Source organism: Ambystoma mexicanum, chromosome 2q (genome assembly GCF_040938575.1).
Source record: "Ambystoma mexicanum isolate Mex_15411 chromosome 2q, UKY_AmexF1_1, whole genome shotgun sequence".
NCBI lineage: Eukaryota > Metazoa > Chordata > Amphibia > Caudata > Ambystomatidae > Ambystoma > Ambystoma mexicanum.
In genome coordinates, this window is record NC_090924.1 from 82,307,711 (window position 1) to 82,328,323 (window position 20,613).

The following is a 20,613-nucleotide window of genomic DNA, read 5'->3' on the forward strand; positions in this document are numbered from 1 at the left end:
TCAATGTCTTGGAACTCCGGGCCGTCTTCTGGGCCCTCAAGTCATTCCTACCTCAACTGCGGGGGAAAGTGGTGCGAATCTTCACAGACAATACCACCACCATGTTCTGTATCGGGACTCGGGGCGAGACACGTTCCATCGCACTTTCCCTGGAGGCTCAGACCCTGGGCCATTCTTCAAGACATGTTCCTCATCCCTTTTCATCTGGTGGGCATCAAGAACACCATCGCGTACTCGCGCAGCAGGGAGCTACGTTCCTGCCCCGAATGGGAACTTCAACATGTTTAAGTATCCAGTCTCTACAAGTGGGATCAACCTGTTCGCAAAGGGGGTCAACGCCAGTGCCAGAGGTCCGCCTGCAGGTTCCCTCAGCCGAGGAGTCTGGGGGATGCCTTCTTGTTCCCATGGAAGAGTCTCTCCAATCCCGCTGCTGTGCAACACACTCGGACGTGGTCATTGCAGGATGATGCTCATCACTCCTGGGTGGCCTGGCAGATCTGGTAACCGGACCTGCTCCGTCTGTCAGTGGCTCAGTCCATCCGGCAGTCTCCACTTCCTGACCTTCTCTATAGAGAAGGCGGAGCCGTTCTGCACCACGACCCAGTGTCGCTGAGCATCACGGCCTGGCTCCTGCAGCCCTAGAGTGGCCATGATTCCCTTCCACTGGAATGCAAGAAGATTCTGGCCACGGTCAGAGCATCCTCTACGCTGTCGTGCTACGACTACAAATGAAAATGCTTCTCAGTATGGTGCAGGACTCTGAAGATTACACCGCTGGGCATCACAGTGCTGCAACTCCTTCCATACCTACTTTCGTTAGCCAAGGCTGGGCTAGCTCACTCCTCCATCAAGAGTCACCTGGCAGCCATTTCCTGGTACACCCGGTCGCTGGGCAAGCCCTCCCTGTGGTCACACAGGCTCATCAAGGAGTTCCTTAAGGGCCTCTTTAGGACTTTCTGTCGGTGAAGGCACTTACTCTGGCTTGGGAGCTCAACGTTGTTTTGTCTAAAGTCATGGGGCCGCCATTTCGAACCATTGTGTCAGGCCCCTCTGAAGTTCCTCTCATGGAAGACTGCTTTTCTAGTGGCCATTACCTCGGCCAGATGGGTCAGGCCCTCTCCTGCAAGCAAACATATTTGTCATTCCATGCTGCAAAGGTGGTGGTACGGACCCACCCCACCTTGATGCCAAAGGTCCCCTCACAGTTCCATCTCAACAGGCCTTTGGATCTGCAAATGTTCTTTCAACTCTTTGTGAACTTTGGACCTGCGAATCAAGGGGCAGGCCCTGTCTAAGGCTTCCATAACCAGGTGGCTCTCCGGCTGCATTATGCACGGTCATCGTCTGGCTAACCAAACAAATGTTACCGAGCGCCCACTCCATCAGAGCAACAAGAGTTTCTCTCTAGTTTTCCCTTGCTCAACATCTGCAGTGCTGCTACATCGAGGTCCACCCACACGAGAATCTACTGCATCTTTTATTTCTTGCATAATTATAAGGCGCTTATACAGCAGGACAGTGTTTCAAAGCGCCATTAGGGATTCCAGGAAGGAGTCCCGTGTTGGCCAAGCATTGCTACATGACCGATTTACTTTAGGGTGAGTCTGTTCTAGGGTTAAGTGTATTGCTTCTGTTGAGCCTTTCCACCTCACTTGGTTGTGTGTATATATACATTGCTGTCTCATCCTATTCATGAGCATGTGAGTCCATGCCAGACCCCATGCTGGAGAAGGAACAAGTTATTTACCTGTAACTCCTATTCTGCAGCATGGGTCTGGCATGGATTCACATGCAAACCCTCCCTCCTTCCCCCTGTGGCTCTTCTTGGTTCATACTGCCACTTTACATGCTCTACCAAATCTGAAGATGGTCACTGGGGGTGGAGCTCAGGGAGACTATCATTGGATGGGGCAGTATGACCTAAAGGACAGTGATTTGTTATATAGGAGAAATGCAGTTTTCAGGCTAAAGCAAAACTGCTTTTCATTTTTACAGAGGATTTCCAGTCTGACCGGGAATGTTCATGAGCATGTAAATCCATTCCAGACAATGCTGGAGAACAGGAATTGCATCAAAGCAACGTGTTCCTGCTCTACCTTAAGTAGATGAATATCTAGGAAAAGAAGCATAGTTTAGTCATACAGTAAGTAGACTCAGTAAATTGGCCTTCCTGTAATACATTCGCCAAGATTTGGTGATTAAACACAACCCGTTGATGCCATCTCCCTATCATATCTGTGAATACTGCAGCAGTAGGAAGACATCTTATTCTCTCCAGCAGACTCAAGAGTTCTTCCAGGAAAATACATACCTTCAGGTTTTCACATCTGTATGGGGAATTTGAATATGATTTTTATTTTAAGCAAAAAATGTCATGCATTTGCATGGACAAACCAATCATGCATTATTCATTTCTGAAAATCTCACCCCCAGAATGATTGGCACTGAAAGATGTGGTTGTAAAGTTCTTACCAGTAAACCTGGGTTTGGAGAGAACATCATTTATCAACAATAAAATCTATTAGCTTGGCAGTAAGAACATCTTGACATAAATTACTAAAAAGTGAGGGGAAATTGTGGTCTGTTTTGAGATTTTGTGCATCTTTTGGGTGAAACACCACTAGTGATGTCTGCAAGTAATAATAAATGCAGGTATAAATAATAATAATAATTATAATAGGTATGTTGTAAGAGAAGCCACCATCAATTGTGCTTCAGTTTGAAATAATGCCCTCAACGACACATCTGTTTGCTGATCTAATGGCTCACGAGGTGGAAAGCTACCAGTTTTTACAGGGACATTTAGCAAAATTATGGAGATACTGGCAAAGGTAAAATAAACCCAACAGAAACTATGTGCATAAAGCACAGATGTGGGATACGGCAAGAAGCAGAAACCTGGTCACTCCTGCCTCTTATAAAGATTGCAGCGACAGTGAGCAGACAGAAGGTAAAGACAACATATGGTTATGTTCTTCAGTTGAATGGAGGCACCCACTAGCGACGTGATATACGGCATCTTTCTCGAGTACAGAATACTCCAGCTGTGTATGTTTAGCAGCCTAAATTATGCTTACCATAATCCACCAAATGGTGTTTTTTTCTGACTGATAATTCAGTAAGTACCAATGTTCTTGGCAACTACAGCACATTAACTCCTTGAATAACCCCCTATTTCAGATCCATTTCTAACACTAAAATGGATGACAAGCTGGGCACAGCACTCCCTTGCTTTTCCTCATTCCTGCTTTCCATTTTTAATTTTTCTTACAATGGGTTCATGAGGTCTGAGGGAGATGGAGAAATTACCCTTGCTTATGAAAATTGTAAGGTCTTGGTCTGTGGGGGAAAGGAAAAGTTCAGAGGGAGGTAAAGCGGAAGTAAAAACAGGAAAAACAAGCACACTAATAATTGGGGGGAAACAAATGGGTTGAGGGAACGTGATTGTACAAGTACGAGTGCATATGTAGTTATTGGCAGTGATTCAGACGGAATGTTGATCAGCAAGTGGGAAAATAGAACTGTGATAACATGCATTTTCCTTAATGGTAAGAACAAGCCTTTTCCTGTGATGGTATTGTCCAGTACTTGAAATGTGCTGCTAGAGTTAGTCAGAACATGGTTGTGTGATGGACCCAAGATGTGCTCAAATGTGCCCTTATTGTGCATATCACGTTGTTCCCCTGTCAGTTATTTTAGCTTTAGACTTCCAATGCCATTCCTGTCTGGTTTCTGAAGTCTAATGCTTAGCCTAATGCACGACAGCCTCTCACACCGATGCCTGCCCTCGTATGCAGATAACTGATGTAAGGTTTATTTTCCTGTTTTTCCTCCTCTTCCCTCACTAACTATAGATTTCTGATGGGTGCATCCTGCGGTGGGGGTAACATGAAGGTTGACGACACTTCGTATGAAAGCGTTGGGCTTCGGCCGCGGCATGCCTACTCGATCTTGGATGTGCGTGATGTACAGAGTTGTCGGTGAGTGGGTGTTGAATACAGAAGTATAGATAGACTTTAACTCATCTAGTTTTGGCTTGGTTTCGGATGTTTATCACCAAATTGGTTCTCACATGCACATATTTGCAGGATGTCACCAACGTAACAACCTTGGTCCTGATCCGCTCACATCTCCATTCTCCATGTGCAGGTCAAACTAAATACTTAAACCTTTCTATTGGTAGCCCCACTCTGCCTTATACATTCTACAAACCTGCAGATTAGACCCTTGCTACAGCAATGTCTGCTCCCCCCATCATTGTCTTGCTCTAGCCTCATAGGATCCTTTTAGAACTTCTGCCATTGCCTCTCTCCAACTAGCCATGAGGTATCTTTTATGCTGCATGGTTACCAAAGGTCTGCGCATTGAATTGCTAGCAGGCTTGGTGTGCTAGCTGGTCAGCGGAGGACACTGTTTACTGACCAACCCTTGGGGTTGTGTTCATTCGCAAACCTTGGTCCTGTAATTTGACAGGCCACCATGTGTGTTCCTGCTTTATCAGCATCTGTTTCCGCTCTTCTGGTATTGTAGGCTGTTGTATGATGCTTCCCAGCCCTACTGTCTGCAGGCAGATAATGGACAGGCTTTTCCATGAAGCTTTGGAATTGCCTTTTAATTTATTTTAGTTTTTAGCTATCATAGGAAATGTATTGTTTGAATGTAGCTGTTGGGGAGAATTTTCTCAGGCCTCTGACACAAACTCTGTGTTACCTAGACGAGCAGTGTTACCTAGATGAGCAGTCTGCATCCCTCTTAGGAGGGGATGGGTTGGTACCAAGGTACAATTAGTCCCATGCACGTTGTCCAGAGGCCCACACAGGATGCACAAGCGACTGGGCTCCAAGAAGCATGGCTTGCATGGTTCATTGGCAAAAATAGTTAGACAAAGGGATACAAATAGAAGAGCCATGAAACCAAACTAAGTCTCTCACGCTGGGTGCGATGCAGTCTTCCCTCCCAATGGCATTGTAGCTTTTCCTGGGGTTGCCCAACCTTTTTGCCAGTTCTGGTTCCCCAAGACCTCTCTGGGAAATTTGTGTCCTCTCCTTGACCAACTGGTGCTATTGGTAGAACTTTTCTGTTCGAGTGATTTGTAGCCTGAGAATGTTTCCTGTCTTTCCTAACACCTTAATTTTAGACCTGGTCACCCCACTATGGGTCTTTCCACCACGACTATTCCTCCTCTGGCCTCCTTACCTGGATCTTTTTCCTATTCACCACTTTTGGGCCTGCCTATGAACGACCTGGCCCACTGCTCTTTCTCTGCCTTCTGCCTGTTACCTCCCGATAGTACTGCATCCTCTGTTCCAACACTTGCTGTTATCACCCCCACCTTATCCTGATTTTACCCCTTCCTTCTCCTCTATAACCCCTCCATCTCTAGATGTTATTACCCCCTCTTGCCTCCAACACTGCCTTAACAGTCCTCATATCACTAAACAATGGCCTACAACAATATCCTCCAGCAATTCACACTTTTTAACTAGAATCTCTGCTTTTTATGAAGCTCTATTACCTCCCGCTTGAATAGCTTCTCTGATAGTCTGCACCTCTGTCCCATCATTACGTCCAGGCTTGGATTGGCTGCTTGTTCAGATTTCACCTGGGCTTACATTGCGATCAGGGGCTTGGCTAAGCCTGTAGTGGGCCTGGTGGCTATCTTGGGATTCACGCTTCCCGCTACTGCTTGCACCCTCTGTAAAGGATCCAGGCCACTCTTCTTCCCTGTGTGTGAACTGGCTGCTGAAAAAGCTTTGGCAAACCTTTAAAGTCCTGTATGTGTTTAGAATGCTGGTGTGTGGCCAGTCTGCAAATTTGGAAATGGGGGAGTGAACTCTGTCAGACACAATGGACCAGTAATATTTTGTCACTCAGTTACCCTTGTGGTCGGAAAACTGCAAACTAGAAAGATCATGTCTAATGCAGGATTTGGGAACTCAGTCACTTTGAATTAACTTCTCTGCTACAGCAAATGTATTGGTAATAGTAGCATGACAAATGCTACAAGTATTGTGTTGGTAAAACTCACAGCATCTGGAGGCAAGCATTTGTTTTTGCCCCCTAGGAATTTAGGTCACTTAGAGATGTTTTCAGGCTCTTAGTTGGGTTGGGCGGCCGGTCTAGGTGACTCTGTTCTGCTATGAATCTGGGAAAATGGTGACAAGTGGATCCTCCCCCAAGTCGATCACTGTTCTGGTTGCCACCATGTGGCCTGAAGGCACCCCCTTGGGAAACCTCTGAGACAGGATATTCACAAAATATAGCACACTAAGTTATATGTACAATTTGGAAAATATGGCATTGGACCAAAAAGTCCAATAGGTACTTAAATATATTTGCAAAGTATGTATAAAGGAAAAATACATGAATGGACCCAGACGAGGAAAGCCCAAAAAAGAAGACCCCTAGAAAGACTAATCACGTGATGAAGAACTTGGTGACAGAAGCCCTGCAGAACCCAGCAAGGGTCACAGTTTGGCCCAGGGGAGCCAGAGTCTACAGCTAGCCAGTAAGGAAACTAGTTTAGGACTAAGGTAACAGCTGAAGGTGAGCCAAGATTGAGCTGAGGCCAGCTACTCAGATTTCCAAGCCAGGAAGGCCACGAGGGATCCCATTACCTTGGGCTATAAGGATGTTACCAAGGGTCCCACAACTGCAGGCCAGGAAGAGACCTGCAAGGAAAGCCAGCACAACATGCTAAGGAAGAACTTTGATGTGCATTCCACCAGCAATGAGGAGCAGGATGCACAGGCCAAAGGAGCCACTCCTTAGCAAGTATGGTCGCAGTAGGGCCCCAAGCAGAAGTCTCTTCAAAGCAGTAAGCATCAGGAACGGATCTGAGTAATGGACCGGGACTGCCACCGATCACACATTCACTCAGGGACTGGCCTAAGACAGCCCATTAAGTACACTCCAGCCAGCTCACACGTTTTGGCTACCAGCCAATCCGGCTGGCACAAAAAACTGCCACACAGGCACTACCATACAGGATCCAATTGGGAAATCTGGAGGACTTTAAACCTGCTTACCCAATTTAGACTACAACCGAGGGTGCATCTGTGTGTTCAAGATGTGTCCACACCAGCAAACTGGCTATTTTGTTCCTGCCTCTTAGTTTATACTGATAAAGGCCACAAAACAAGCTAGCTATGAAGAGTGCTTAAAAATAGTCCTACCTCAATTCCTGCCCTATAGGTCTATTGGGGTACTGTAGTAAATATGGCTACTCCCCTGGTGTTGCCAAAACTAAACACTGGTGTCACCAGCTTACTTCACAACACAAACACACTGTCTGGGTGAGAGCATTACCCTGGGACGAACGCAGAGTGCTTACATGTACCCCTTTCCTGGTTACCGTATGGGCTACCAAGGACAGCACATGAGAAAAAGGAATGCAGTGATAGTGAGACTTCTCTAAAGTCCCTCTTATCACAAGAAGAGTCAAATCCGTGTAAGCCATCAAAATGATTAAGGACACCACAAAGTTAGGGAGCAGGAACCCCCAAAACTAAATTCTGTCCTAACAGTATCTGTGGCAGTCTGCAGTGGCTAGTAAGAGCATCAGCCATTCAAATAAATTTTTATTTAGCATTTTTGACAAATAATATTCATCAAACATGCTATAGTAAACAACTTTTACCAGAGTCATCCCAAATTACCCAATATTAATATATTATCGAGGATAGCGCTTCTATAAAAATGGCAAATTTAGCAATCCTAATGTACAATTCTTGCCTTCCATGTTAACGCCAAACATCACAGTTGAAATACTTAAGATGACCTACTGTATACCATTTCAATTGGTTCCTGCGGTCTAAACCAGGTTTTTCTGACATGCATTTATTCATTTGAGTGCCCTTAGGACTTTGCATTGAAAAAGTGGTTTTGTGGTGCCACAATGCATAGTATTATGTTCTGATTTTGTGGATGGAGGTTTGGGGGGTAAGTACTGAGCTTCCCCCAAGTCCTGTGGATCCCTGGGCAAAACCTGTTTGTTTTGCTCTCTGCCAACCACCCCCACACCCATAAGGTGAAGATCTGATCCATATAGTTTAAAGTGGATGCTATAAATGAATTTAGTACCCGGCGAGAGACAATCCGATTGCATGTAACAATCTGATTGGCCCTCGCTGGGGCTTTACGCAACCGAGAATCCCTCATGTCCCCGGCTGTGGTGTGAGGAGGCTCGGAACTGGGTAATCCCTGCTCTGGCCACCACACGGCTGGAGGCTGCCATCCTCCCCTGCCGGGGATTCAGGTAAGGGTTTTCTCCCCCCCCCCCCCACCATCCAGACAATCCATTCCCCGCCCTCCGAACCCCACTTACCTTATTTTTGGTCCTTTTTCAGGAGAAAACGCACTGGGAACACCTCTGTCCCCAGCGCATCTGCTCCCGATTCCCAGACAGGCCGTCATGGAAAGGAAGAAGGGACTACATGTAGCCCCTTTTGTTTTCATTTTTACTATATTTTTCAGTGGCCGCCATGGAAAGGGAGAAGGGACTACATGTAGTCCCTTCTCCCTTTCCATGGCAGCCATTTTCTTTGTTTACTTTTTTACATTGATTTTGAATGGCCGCCACTGTTTTCCCTACCCAGGCTTTTTTTTCTGTTCTGAAAAGCCGCAGCATTTCAGAACAGAAAAACAATGCTTTTAGTACCCCGGTCTTGCGAGCCGGGGTACTATTGGCAATAAGCCCTTGCTGCGGGAGCATTACAGAGACTGGTAAAGCCCTGGGGCCTTCATTAAGGTTCATGTTTCGCTCAGGCCTGTAACTATGGGCCTCTGGGCTTTACCTGACTCAGTAATGCCCCTGCGGCTCGGGGCTTATTGCTTAAGTATTGTGTAACAGGTCAGCACTTCTTAGAAGATCTGGAGGAATAAAATTGCAGCCGTACATTGTGGGGGACTGTTGGCCCTCAAAACAGTCATCAGAATTTTGTTACATACTTTTTCACAGAAATGGCTGAACAAAATATATTGGCATCTCAATTGAAACAAACATGTACATTGGTAGCTGGGTATTCCTCACCAAATAGTCGTCACCATGATACTAGGGGGTTGTGGGGGGGGGGTTAATTGTTTTAGATTGGCGAGCCGGGCTCAAAAGGGCGGTTAACGTATTTAAATCGATATGGGAAAGTAATCTCTAGTCGCAATAAGTCGGAGCCCTCAGTGGTGGCACAAACTATAAAGTTCATTACTGTGTTTTTGCAGGGCTAGACACGAAGGCCCCATTGAATTTGTGATAATCTTACACATGTCTGTTTCTGCTCCATCTTAACCAAATAAAGTGTCTTTGAGCATCACTCCGTAATAAACCTCTTAGTAAGGCTTGCTTGAGTGGCATAATTAGTTCAGATTGGGACCCAGAAAATGGTGTCCGGGCCTTATTATGGTCACTAATATATTGGAGACCTAGTTCCTAATGTATACTGAAGGTGGGAGCAGATTGTGGCAAGCCCAGGAGGTGGCATAGAAAGCATTTCTCAGCTAGCTGCAGAAACCTAAGTTCTTCATATCCTCAGATACCCAAAATATATATAGCTGAACATTTCCCGTGGTTATGGCCTTAACATTGGCTAGTAAGTGTAATTGGCTCAATTAAAATGTTCTTTTACTGAGGTGCATGTTTTACCTGTGTTCTCTAGAGAAATGCAAATACTTCTTAGAATCCGGTTTAGTAGGACAAGAAAGTAACCTAAACGTGTTTTAAAAATTCAAAGATGTGGTTCAGAAATTAGACTGTGATAGATCTACGTGGGAGAGTATTCTACATTTATGTGCCACAATCAACACAATGAAAATTAATTCTCTTCCAAAGGTGCCTAATATCTTTAATCCCCCCCCCTTTTCAATAACAGATTTTTTTTAACAAGTGGAGTATTCTAAAGGTTCCTGTGTTGAGTGAGTAAATCAGTAGGATACTCATTCTTGAAGTGTGCAGATGGTGGGTGGGGAGGTGCTACTGTTTTCTGGCAGACCAGCATGATAGACGGACTTGGGAACATTTATACACTTGTTAGATTGGGATCTTTGACTCAAATCTATGCACAAGGAATAGACTATTCCCAGCTGGAGACACACTTCCTACTGTGAAAGTTACAAAGGAAGCCCTGGACATTGGTCAGCGAGCGGGTGTTCTGGCGTCCATGGGTTAGGCAACCTCAGGAGACTGGATTTTGCTGGAATCAGCACGATCGTGCAGCGACAGGTGGGATATTCGTAGGATGATCAAAAGAGCAGGTCCACAACAGATGCATTGGTGTTGGAGGCTGACACAACAGGGGCAGATGTCTTCTGTACAAGATCTGCCAATTTCCAAGGATCCACTGCTGCGGCGAAGGTAGCCATTGAGAGAGCTAGTCAGTCCACCATGTGATCCAGGGAAGGGACACTTCCGAAGGCTCGGCAGTCAGGATTCTCAAGCTAAAATTTTACTTTCTCTGGCTTGTCTTCAAATCCCTCCATGGTCTTGCTCCTCCTTATCTCTCCTCCCTTCTACTCCCCCTCCCGTTCCCTTTGTTCCGCTGACCACTTCCTTCTCACTGTACCTCCATCCCCCTGTGCTTCCTCCCGTTTCTGCTCCTTCCAACTCCTTGCACCCCTGCACTGCATCTCGCTCCCTCTCACAATCCGCTCCACCACGACCTTCCCCTCATTCCGCACTTCCCTTAAATCCCTCCTCCATTCTCCTTCTTGAAACCCCCCTCTACCCTCTCTGCTTCCCCTCCCCCCTCATTCTTCCCCTTGATTTTCTCTCTCCCACCCTCCTCTCTCTCCCTTCAATTCCCTCTTCCAACTCTTCACCACCCCTCCCCCCACCTAATCCCACTCCCCTATTCCCCCTCCCCTTCAGTTAATTGCTCTTTTCACTGTTTTATCGAATGATTCATGATGTAATGTTGCTTCCTCTGTTACATTGTTGATGTTATATATTATGTTGTTCCACTGTACAGCGCCTTGGTGTAAAGCGCTCTATCAATCAATAAATCGAGACGGGTCGTTCCATCAGTCTAGGGGTCGAAGCACAGACAGGGCCTCCTTATGATCAAAACCTATGGAAAGCAGGTGTCACTACTGTCCTGGGAAAAATAGGACTAACTTATTGCATTTTTTAAAAAGTATCCAGAGAGATTCTTTATAAACACATTATTCTAAGGAATTCAAGTAAATTCGCATATAACAAAAACAGCGTACATGGGATCAGACAGCAAATATTATTGGGCTTAACAAAATTCAAATTGCCCCAAAAAAAACAGAAAACACATCCCAAATACGCACTCTCCTCATACATACGTTGTTCATAATGCTATTACCAATGAAAACCACACAGTTCAACAGTGTTATCAAACAATGAATCCATGTAAACCACAAGCTTGAATGACGAAAGGAAAAATAAAATGGTTTCAACTTTACATATTTGCATCTTGTGAGCCAAAACACTAATCATCTGCAGCATTTTACCAATATCAACGTTTATGAATGTGTCACGTCTTCCTCTTCTTCAGGGGGTTAATTCTAAACACAATGAAAATACAATAATTAATTGACTCTCTGCTGCCAATGCCACAATCCTTAAATACAGACCATTGAGATGGGTTTCGAGTTCACTTCCAGTGATGACTCAATTCACTAGAGCAATCTCCTAAAAAACAGTTAAACTGTGGGGTGGTGACCCCTCGGGTGGGTGCAAATAGGACAGCCAAAGGCCCACCCACAAGATACTAAGCCCATGCAAGTGAACCTCACCCCTCAAGTGCCTGGGGCAGCCACAACCTGAAAAACATGGAATTTGTGTCCACAGTCCAAATTTTGTGAAAAAGAAAATCTAAAGACAACAGTGATATTTATAAATGGAGAGCAAAGTCATAGCAGAATCCACTATTCACTATGTAGTGCAAAGCTGCTTACCACACTAATCTTTCTGTAGCAAAATTGGAAGGATGGTTCGATGAATGAGATTTCTGAAGCAGCATCCAGTTTTTGATTGTAGTACCTAATGCAAATAAAAAATGCATGCTGAATGGGGTTGCCCTCACTGTCAAAGGCAATATAATAGTGAGATTTAGCCAAGGACACGATTGTGCAATGTAACCAAGCCCTTACCTCCAGGACTAGCTGCGCAGGAAAACCGCCTTTGAAGCAACATGCTCTGTACCAGCCCCTGTGCATGCATAAATCTATTGCACGTCTTGAAGCACCATGTTTAATTCACCTGCTGGTTCCTCCATGAATTGCCCAACCCAAACTGTTTCGCTCGTAATGTGTTGCACACATGCCCAATGGTTATAAATGTAATAATGGGAACGAAACAAAAAGGGAGAGCAAACAAACACCCATCACTGGCAGCCATTTTAAGATGGTTATAAAGCTTATCCACAATTAAAATCTAGGGCGTCTCTTGCTGGAATGACGTGCCAGCTCTGTTACTAAATGAATAACTTAGGACCGATATGTCGGTACATGCAATGTCTAAGTAATGTACATGCGTCCACAAAAATGTAGGCGGGCATGCTTGGTCCATCTCGCAATGTCTGACAAGCCTCACAAATACATGGCCAACGAATTAGCATACATTATTTTATGTATAGGCGACACATAAGTGGGGAACTCGTGTGCAACAATCTACAAGAGTTGAGGTCTATGGCTCCACCTCTTACCTCGGCTGGCTAAATCGGCAGCCCTTAAGGTCCTAGTTGTCCGCTGTTGGACCTTACAATACTTGTAAACAGGTTGCTTTTAATTGACCAATCCAGTGGTATAAAGGCATGTAAAATGTCTTCTACATCTTTATCCCTGGTTAAGGTCACTCAGCCAGTGTGGAACCAGTTATCCAGAGGGTTGTGGCCCATAAGCACATGTTATCTGCCATAGTAAACGTATTCTGTCTTCATGCAAACTATTTGATATTGAGCATCCCAAAGCTGGCAGTTGAGTGCCAATGCCTCCATTTTACATAGGGGTTCTTTCTGCATTTTTGATAGTTGAACATTTCAAAGTGAGTGCCTTCAAAAAGTTTCTACATGTTCACACTGACAGTCACATTTGGGAGACCATCTAGTGCAGATGGAGGGACTGTGGGGGCCATGGTCACCCGCAGGCACTGCAAAGAGCTACCCGGAAGATGTATAAGGAGAATATGCCAGGTTCTCTCTTTTTAGCAACCTTCTGTGCCGAATAATCTCCCAAGCAATGGTTAAGGGCTGCATCAAAAGATCGCTTCCCTGTGGCAGACAGCCTTGCAAGGAGCGGCTACCCACTATTATCTTTTCTTCAATAGCTGTCAGGCCCAGACATGTAGGTGTACAGTAAATCCCATAGACTTCACAAACAACATTGTATTTTGCAGGTTTTTATTTCATTTGAATTTGTTTAGCGCTGACCCTACGCAGAGGGTTTCGGAGCGCCTTATATGGTTAAAAGTTTGAAAAGATGGGAGTTGAAAAAATAAGTTGCATAATGTATTCAGGAAAAGATAGGAAAATGAGGGTAGACGAGTGATGGACGCGGAGGAGAGCAGGGTTGAGGGTGGGTAAACGGGTATGTTTTGAGGCACTTTGTGAAAGTGGTTATAGAGGGTGAAGTGCGTATGTGATGAGGTAGGGTGTGCTATGCCCTGGGTGCCCAACAGGTAAAATTTTTGTTTGCATATGAGTTTGCAGAGTGAAATGTGTAGAAGGTGTTGGCTGGCTTGTCTGGTGTTTGTGTAGGTGTTGGGTTTACATTTGTTATATGGCATTTGTATAGCCCCTAATTCCATTGGTATGGCCTCAAAGCACTGTAGGTGAATGCCCTTGGAGGACCAAAGTCCGAGAATTGATAAAGAGGATTTTAGAATGTGTGTGCATTTTAGCCAGTACGAAGGTAGGTAAGGGCAGCTATGTCCTTGCTTGTGACCCATGGAGATCTGGCTGATGGATGAGTGCTGTGATAGGCTGTCGAGAGAGTATGTGAGTCAAGGAAACTGATTAAGTGCCCGGCTGACCACATTTCTTCATGGGACTCAGCTGCATTCTAGTGGCAGAGGTGATGTGTGTTAGGAGTTTGTGTAGTGGATAGTTGCAGATGTCTGTGGGTGGCCGGCCATTCCCCTGGAGGCATATGGCGGTCTTCCATTGAGATGAAGTGAGATATGTACCAATTGAGTCCTGGCTGATATGTAGTTGCTATGGGGGCATGCAGATTGTATAATGCTGATTGACTGGAGTCCTTCCTCTGTGTGCATTCCGTACTGTCTTGTTTTCTCCTCGTGGGACTTGTCTGCCCCCACCTACCCATCAGGGGGTGATAGTTCATTATAACGGGTCAGGAGTAAGACTTGGGCACAGTGGCATGGTTGTTGGGTGCTATAGACTTTTATTTCCAGAAAATAATAAGAGGGGTTAGGGAAAATCCTATGTATCGCTTATCCTAAGAGGCGGTTCCCTGCCTTAACAAAACTAAGGACCGTCTGTTAAACAAAAGCAAAAGAGTCCTCCATCCAGTGTCCAAAAATCCTAATCAGACCCTTACACTCTATATATACAATGTGTGTAGGCTCTGGTAAGCTATATACTTGTAACTTACTACAACATAAAAGGTTTAAGGTGAAAAACATAAAAGAAATACAGGGTTCCGCCAGGAAAGATGTCTCCCTTGCCCTAGAGCATTTCTGGCCATTCAGACTATCTCTGGCTCACGTTTTAACAGTATTCACAAGGGCATGAGTCTTCCTTTGAATTTCCTTCAAGCATGCGGTTTCTTTACAATGTTCCACTTTGTCAACTTCCTACCTCTGTTGTACTCTCCTGTACTCTCCTGCCTCTCTTCAATCCTTAAAAAAGGATATGAGTCTTCCCTTTTCTTTCCACCACTTTAAGTTTATTTTCCTTCACACTCTTGGTTTTTTGCCTTGCCAGTATATTGTTTCACTTCTCACTCCTAGTTTACTCTCCTGCCAGGATATCACTTTGCTTCTTATCTCCCCCTAATTGGTATGCGTCTCAAACTCCCAATTTCCTGGTGCATTAACCTGCCAGTGCTTTCTCTTTCTTGATTCACTCTCCCATCCACGTCACAAGAGCTTTCCACAGTTGGATCACTAACCTCTTTTCAATAGAGTTTGTATTTACTTTGCCTCCCCTTTCCAAGGGTTAGGTTTCCAACCCCTTTTCAACTCTGTTGGTATGTATAACAGTTTCTCTTTTACAGTTTACAGTTGTGGGCTTCCGTCTCACTTTCAACAATGATCAAATCCACATAATCCCCTCCTTTGGAATACTGAATCACCGACCCGTCTTTAACAATATTCTCATTTATATCAGTTCCTTCACTATTTTCAATGGCTTTCTCTCGTCTGCTCAGTGTGATGCAGTATTCACTGTTAGGCACCCCGTTTACCCTTTGTCTCCCTGGGCTTACTGGGTCTCTCTGGCGGTCCTCACTTCTCCTCTTTGGATTCTCGTTTGGTCTGCTGACTATGCGCACGTTCTGTCAGCCAGTCCATCTTTGCTCTTGTTTCTGTCACTCTGGGCAGCTCCTGCTGCTCCCAGTCACCATGCTGCTTTTGGTTCCTCCTCACACATCCTTTTGGGCTTCTGCGTTGCGCCTCACAATCTCCTGGTTTCAGGCGTCTTTGTCGGTGTTCGCACCGGTTTCCGATGGCCTCGGCTCTGCCACACTCTTTGCTATCAGCTGTGGTAGTTTGAGTTCCTTGCATCAGTAAAAAGTTTCCAAAGACTAGAACGCAGTGTTGGCTTACCGCTTCTAAACATCTTCATTGCTCCATTGCTCTTCTTCGTCTGAGTAATTAAATGGGGGGCTAGGGGCGCATAGGGAAAACAAGGCATTTGGCTGGAAAAACCTGGGATTGCTTCACCTGTCACAATAAGCCATACAAGTATGTTGTACGGATGTCCTGTCTAATTAAGGTTGCCAGGTTATTTTGCTGTATGGGTTTCCTACCTCTCTGGAGTTGATTTTCCCCTATCTGGTCCTCCTGCAGATAGCCACCCCCATGGTCGGAGTCGGGTAGCTTTTGCCATTTTACTGGCCACGTAAGAGAAGCTTACCTCCAGAGAATCAGATGCCATATCGCTAGATTCGTCACATCATCCATGAGGTGAACTAGGTTAGTCAAGATGCAGATGGCAAGAGCCATGTCTTGGGGGCGGGGGGTGGGGCGGAAGGCGACGTGATCCTCTATGCAGGGGATGTTGAAAGGGATAGAGTTCCATATGGTGGGAGCTGGTACGAAAAATATGGATGCAACTATTGTGGTTGATTTGGCGAGCTGTGCCTGATCGCAGGTGTTTGTTGGGACTGGAGGGGATGAGCTTTTGTTGTAGGTATTCTGGGTCTGTGTTGTGTAGAGCACAGTGGGTTATGCACATAGGCTTAAAGGTGTCCCATCACCCGATCAGTAGCCAGTGAAGGACACGGAGGATGGGTGTGATGTGTTCTCTGGGGCTAGAGCAAGAAGGCCCCTTGATGCAGTGTTTTGGACCCATTGCAGTTTTCTAAGGTGAGATGCAGGGGTGCCCTGGGATAGGGAGTTAGCATAGTCTAGGTGAGGGAGGACGTTGGTCCTGATGGCAGTGACTCTGTCTCGGAGGTTCGGGTATGGGACGATGCATTGTGAGCTGTGTTGGCAGTGTAGATAGCAGTAGGTGTAGATAACAGTATTTAGACACTGAATTTATGTGATGTGATACTGTCAGATTTGAGTCCATGGTGCATCCCAGGTTATTTACTGTGTCAGAGGTAAAGGGGGGGGGTGGCTAGAGAGGTTTGTCATGAGGTGGGTTAGGGGAAGCGGGCATCGTTCCTGGAGATCATGATTTAATATTTTCCAGGGTTGAGAAGGAGGTGGTTAGCCGTCATCTAGTGATTGATTTCTGTGAGGCATGAAGCGAGATCGGGGGAGGTGTGGGAGGGTGTATTGCCTGCCAAAAAGTGCACAGACAGACCTATATCTTTTTATCACTAGTACACTGAAGGGCAAACCTTCGACGCAGGTAGGCAATGCAATGATTCACACAGATACACGCAGTTAGAAGAAGTTAGCTCTTATACAGCTATTTATTCATAAAGAAAGCATACATAAATGATTAAACTGTAATTGAAATAAATCAATGTAAAAACAGTAATCTAAAGAGAATACATCACCGTTGGTGCAACTTCATTCCTCATCTTGCCAGAAGTGGCTGGAAAGCCCCGGAACACAGCCAGGCACAGAGCAGAGCAACCAACAGGCTCAGAGCGAAGCATCCCCCCCCTCCGACTGAGGCCTTTGCTTTCTGCCTGACCTTTCCAGAGCACCGCATTATAAGCCCTCCGCAAAAGCGGGTAGCATTTTCTTGAACCTTCTGGCATGAGCGGCTGCGCATCGGTGGTTGACCGCGTGTCCCTGGCTGGAGTGACCTACAGTAATCTCAAGGAGCAAAGCTCTTCCCTTTCTCAAAACAGCAAAGAAAACAACTCTGTAACTCATCCTCAACTTTAGAGCAAAGCCTGAGGGAGAATCCAGATAGGCTAAAAAGAAAATAGTACATGCAAGATTTGATCATAACCCAACAAGATGGCCAACAACTTAAACTATATGGGAGACCAACTCAGGAATCAAGAAAGCTGAATAGAAATATTGAGCAGAGGGAAAAATAATGGAACTATAACTACTTGCAGACTGTGTAAAGAAGAGGATTCATATGAAACCTTGAAACATTTGGTATTCTACTCTTCAGCTATGAGAGACACAAGAATTTTGCTATTAACTGAATTTACTACAGAAAATGGCTCTCGGATGATGGAAGAATGGTGGGCAGAGTTGCTTAGGGGGGGACCATATACCTTTGATAATAGCATTGATAAAACTACTGCTAAAAATATTTGGGGACATTAAAGAATTTAACTAAAATGACATACTCAATCTGAAATAAATGAGACATGATGGTGGAAAAAAAATATCTGTTTGTGTTTTTGATAATGGTAAAAGATCATTCGATAAAGGCAATAAAAAAAATTAAAATCCTCAACTTTGACAGTGTCCATGGCAACCTTATCAGGTACCAGCTTGCACCTGCGTACCACCGTCTTTGCGAGCACCATGCCCTTCGATGAGCCATGCAAACCAACATAAGGCACGAATAACGTTGAAAACATTTCTTTCCACTAAAATAATGCAAACGATGCTGAAAATCTGTGTACAGTTCACAGTAAGTGCTACTTCAACTGAGGCATGGAGCATATATCTATTATAGCTCAGAGTGCCCCAGAATGCACTGCACACCAGCGCCATATTTTAGCTTGAGTATTACAATCCACTCTTGGATATTTGACTTTCATAGCCTAGTGGCATTGGAGTCATTTCTGGAACCGACAAAGCATCATAACTAAGTTGGGGCTGCATTGAATACAACAGCAACCATCAATTATAATAGCTAGTATTACACAAATGCAAGCAAAGGAGTAACGCAGGGTACCCCCAATATCAGAAATCCATGAAAATAGCCAGTACCACCAATTCCCAGTATGATCTTGAGACACTTGGGATATCAAGTCTTTCAAACCTTGAACATGGCTTTCACTCAGATTAAAACACATACCTTCAATTGTGTTACAACCTAGGCTATGTTTCAGCAGCAGATAATCAATGGAAGCTTGGTTTTGCAAGCTTGCCTTTCTAATAATTTTGCTATGAAGAAGCAACTCCTCTAACGCCTGAGAAGTGTGATTGAGTCTTTTCACTACTAAACATGCTAATTTGATTAAATATTTATAGCCCTGAGCAGCTAAACCCCAAACTCCCACTAATTAATATGCCAGTGCGAATACCTCGGCCTCTGATAACAAATGCACATATGAATCACAATTTGGGGTTAGCCCTACATATTCGAAAGTTGATCTTTTGCTTCGATATACTTCTGGGTGTAAAGGAACATCATTAATCCTAATCGGGTTAAAGCACAAGGACCTCCAGAAATGTTAGCTGGAATGTACGTATATGTGATGTTGCCACATGAAAAAAGCCATCCCGTTGGAAGTTTCACATTATTTAAATGACTGGCAGCTATCACTGTGTAATTACAGGTTATGGTGTTATTTACATTGGTACATGTGCTTGGAATTCGTGTACACAACTTCCTCTCGAACAGTTTGATTTTTCCTTTTAGTTCGGTTCAGCTGTTGGCATTTGTCAATTTCTTTTGGTTCACAGGTCATACGATAGCAAACATTGCCTTGCGTGACATTGTAGGTTATAATTTGTGTTGGGTTTCGCCATTTGCAATTTTGTTTTTTGGCAAAACTTGCAATACTCCTAGACAGAAAAGGACTGCTTTACATCGGGCTCCTGTATTGTAGAATCATTGTGCATGACCCTGAACATTTGCCTCAGGGTCAGAGCAGGCGTTGGCACTGCTACTAAACAGGTAGTCAGCAAAGCTTCTGCATGATGCACGTCAGTCAGGTAGAAATGTGAAATGTTTAAAACTTGCAGTGCTAGATAGGTCCACATGTTCTCTGTTTGGGCAATCAGTGATTATCTTTGCCGCCCTAAGGACATCTCTTGCACAACCGACATCAATGTTTGTGTTCGCACCGGACGTCTTTCGCATTCCACAAATCCTGTTCTTCGGTCTGGCTGGTTTTTTGGCACCGGCATTGGGCTGCTTTTGGACATCATTTCTCATCATCGGACTCCCATGGGTCACTGGCACAGATTTGACATTTTGCATCGGTTGCAGCATGCAGTTCACTCTCCCAAACAGTCTGTTTAGTCCCACAATTACACCAGCCAGACACAGGGTCTACAAAGCAAACCCAGAAAAGGGATACCACTGTTGATAATTACTCTTAAGTAACATTTGTCTGCGGACACAACACATTTTTCCTTGCTAGGTTCCATCACTAAGAATACTTGGTCCTTTCCTGATGCAATAACATCTGTGGCTACCAGCAGGCCACATGGTCTTTCTACCCACACTTTTGCACCCGATACCATGCTGTCTGAAGAGCCAAAACCACGATCCCCACGAGTAGTTAACACGGGGCGGGGAGCTCCCCCCTTTTTGATCATGGACAACTTAACTGGGACAATAATCAATCGGGCTACTCTATCTCCCTTATGAATCGGTAACACTTGGTCTTCACTGTTCATTAAAATGACTTTGATTTCTCCTTGGTAATCTTCATCTATGCACTTGAATGCCTTTCATTGGTAATCCATATCTCGGGGCAATCCATCCCATATGTTCTGGTGGAATCTACTCCAATCCCTGTTTCAATCACAATTATCCCTCTTGGGTCTAACCTGATCTCTTCATGAGAATGTAAGCCTACCCTTGCTGATTCTGGGGTTGCTTGGTAGGCAGCTAAAGAACCCAGTGAAATTTCCCAGTACATTAAAGCCTCTCTAGTTGATTGGGTTGAATCTGTAAAGCAGGATTCATTAATCGCTGCAATGGGGTCTCATGGTTATTTACTTTTCTATTATTCAACACCTGTACCATATCAAACACGCAATCACGCCAGTCTGCTAAACTGCCATTGCCAGATTTGCGTAGCAGTTCTTTCAACAACCCATTCATTCTCTCAATCAATCCTGATGCCTATGGGTGGTAAGGGACGTGCTAC

General features: G+C 44.8%; 1 protein-coding gene across 3 annotated transcripts in view; it reads left to right on the forward strand.

Annotated features, from left to right (window-relative positions):
- Window positions 1–20,613, forward strand: part of CAPN15 (calpain 15) — a 776,524-nt gene that overhangs the window by 444,313 nt on the left and 311,598 nt on the right. For all 3 annotated transcript variants that reach the window (XM_069646897.1, XM_069646898.1, XM_069646899.1), the window contains one exon: window positions 3,855–3,980. In XM_069646897.1, the coding sequence (XP_069502998.1) occupies window positions 3,855–3,980 (126 nt within the window). The remainder of the gene's footprint in view (window positions 1–3,854; window positions 3,981–20,613) is intronic.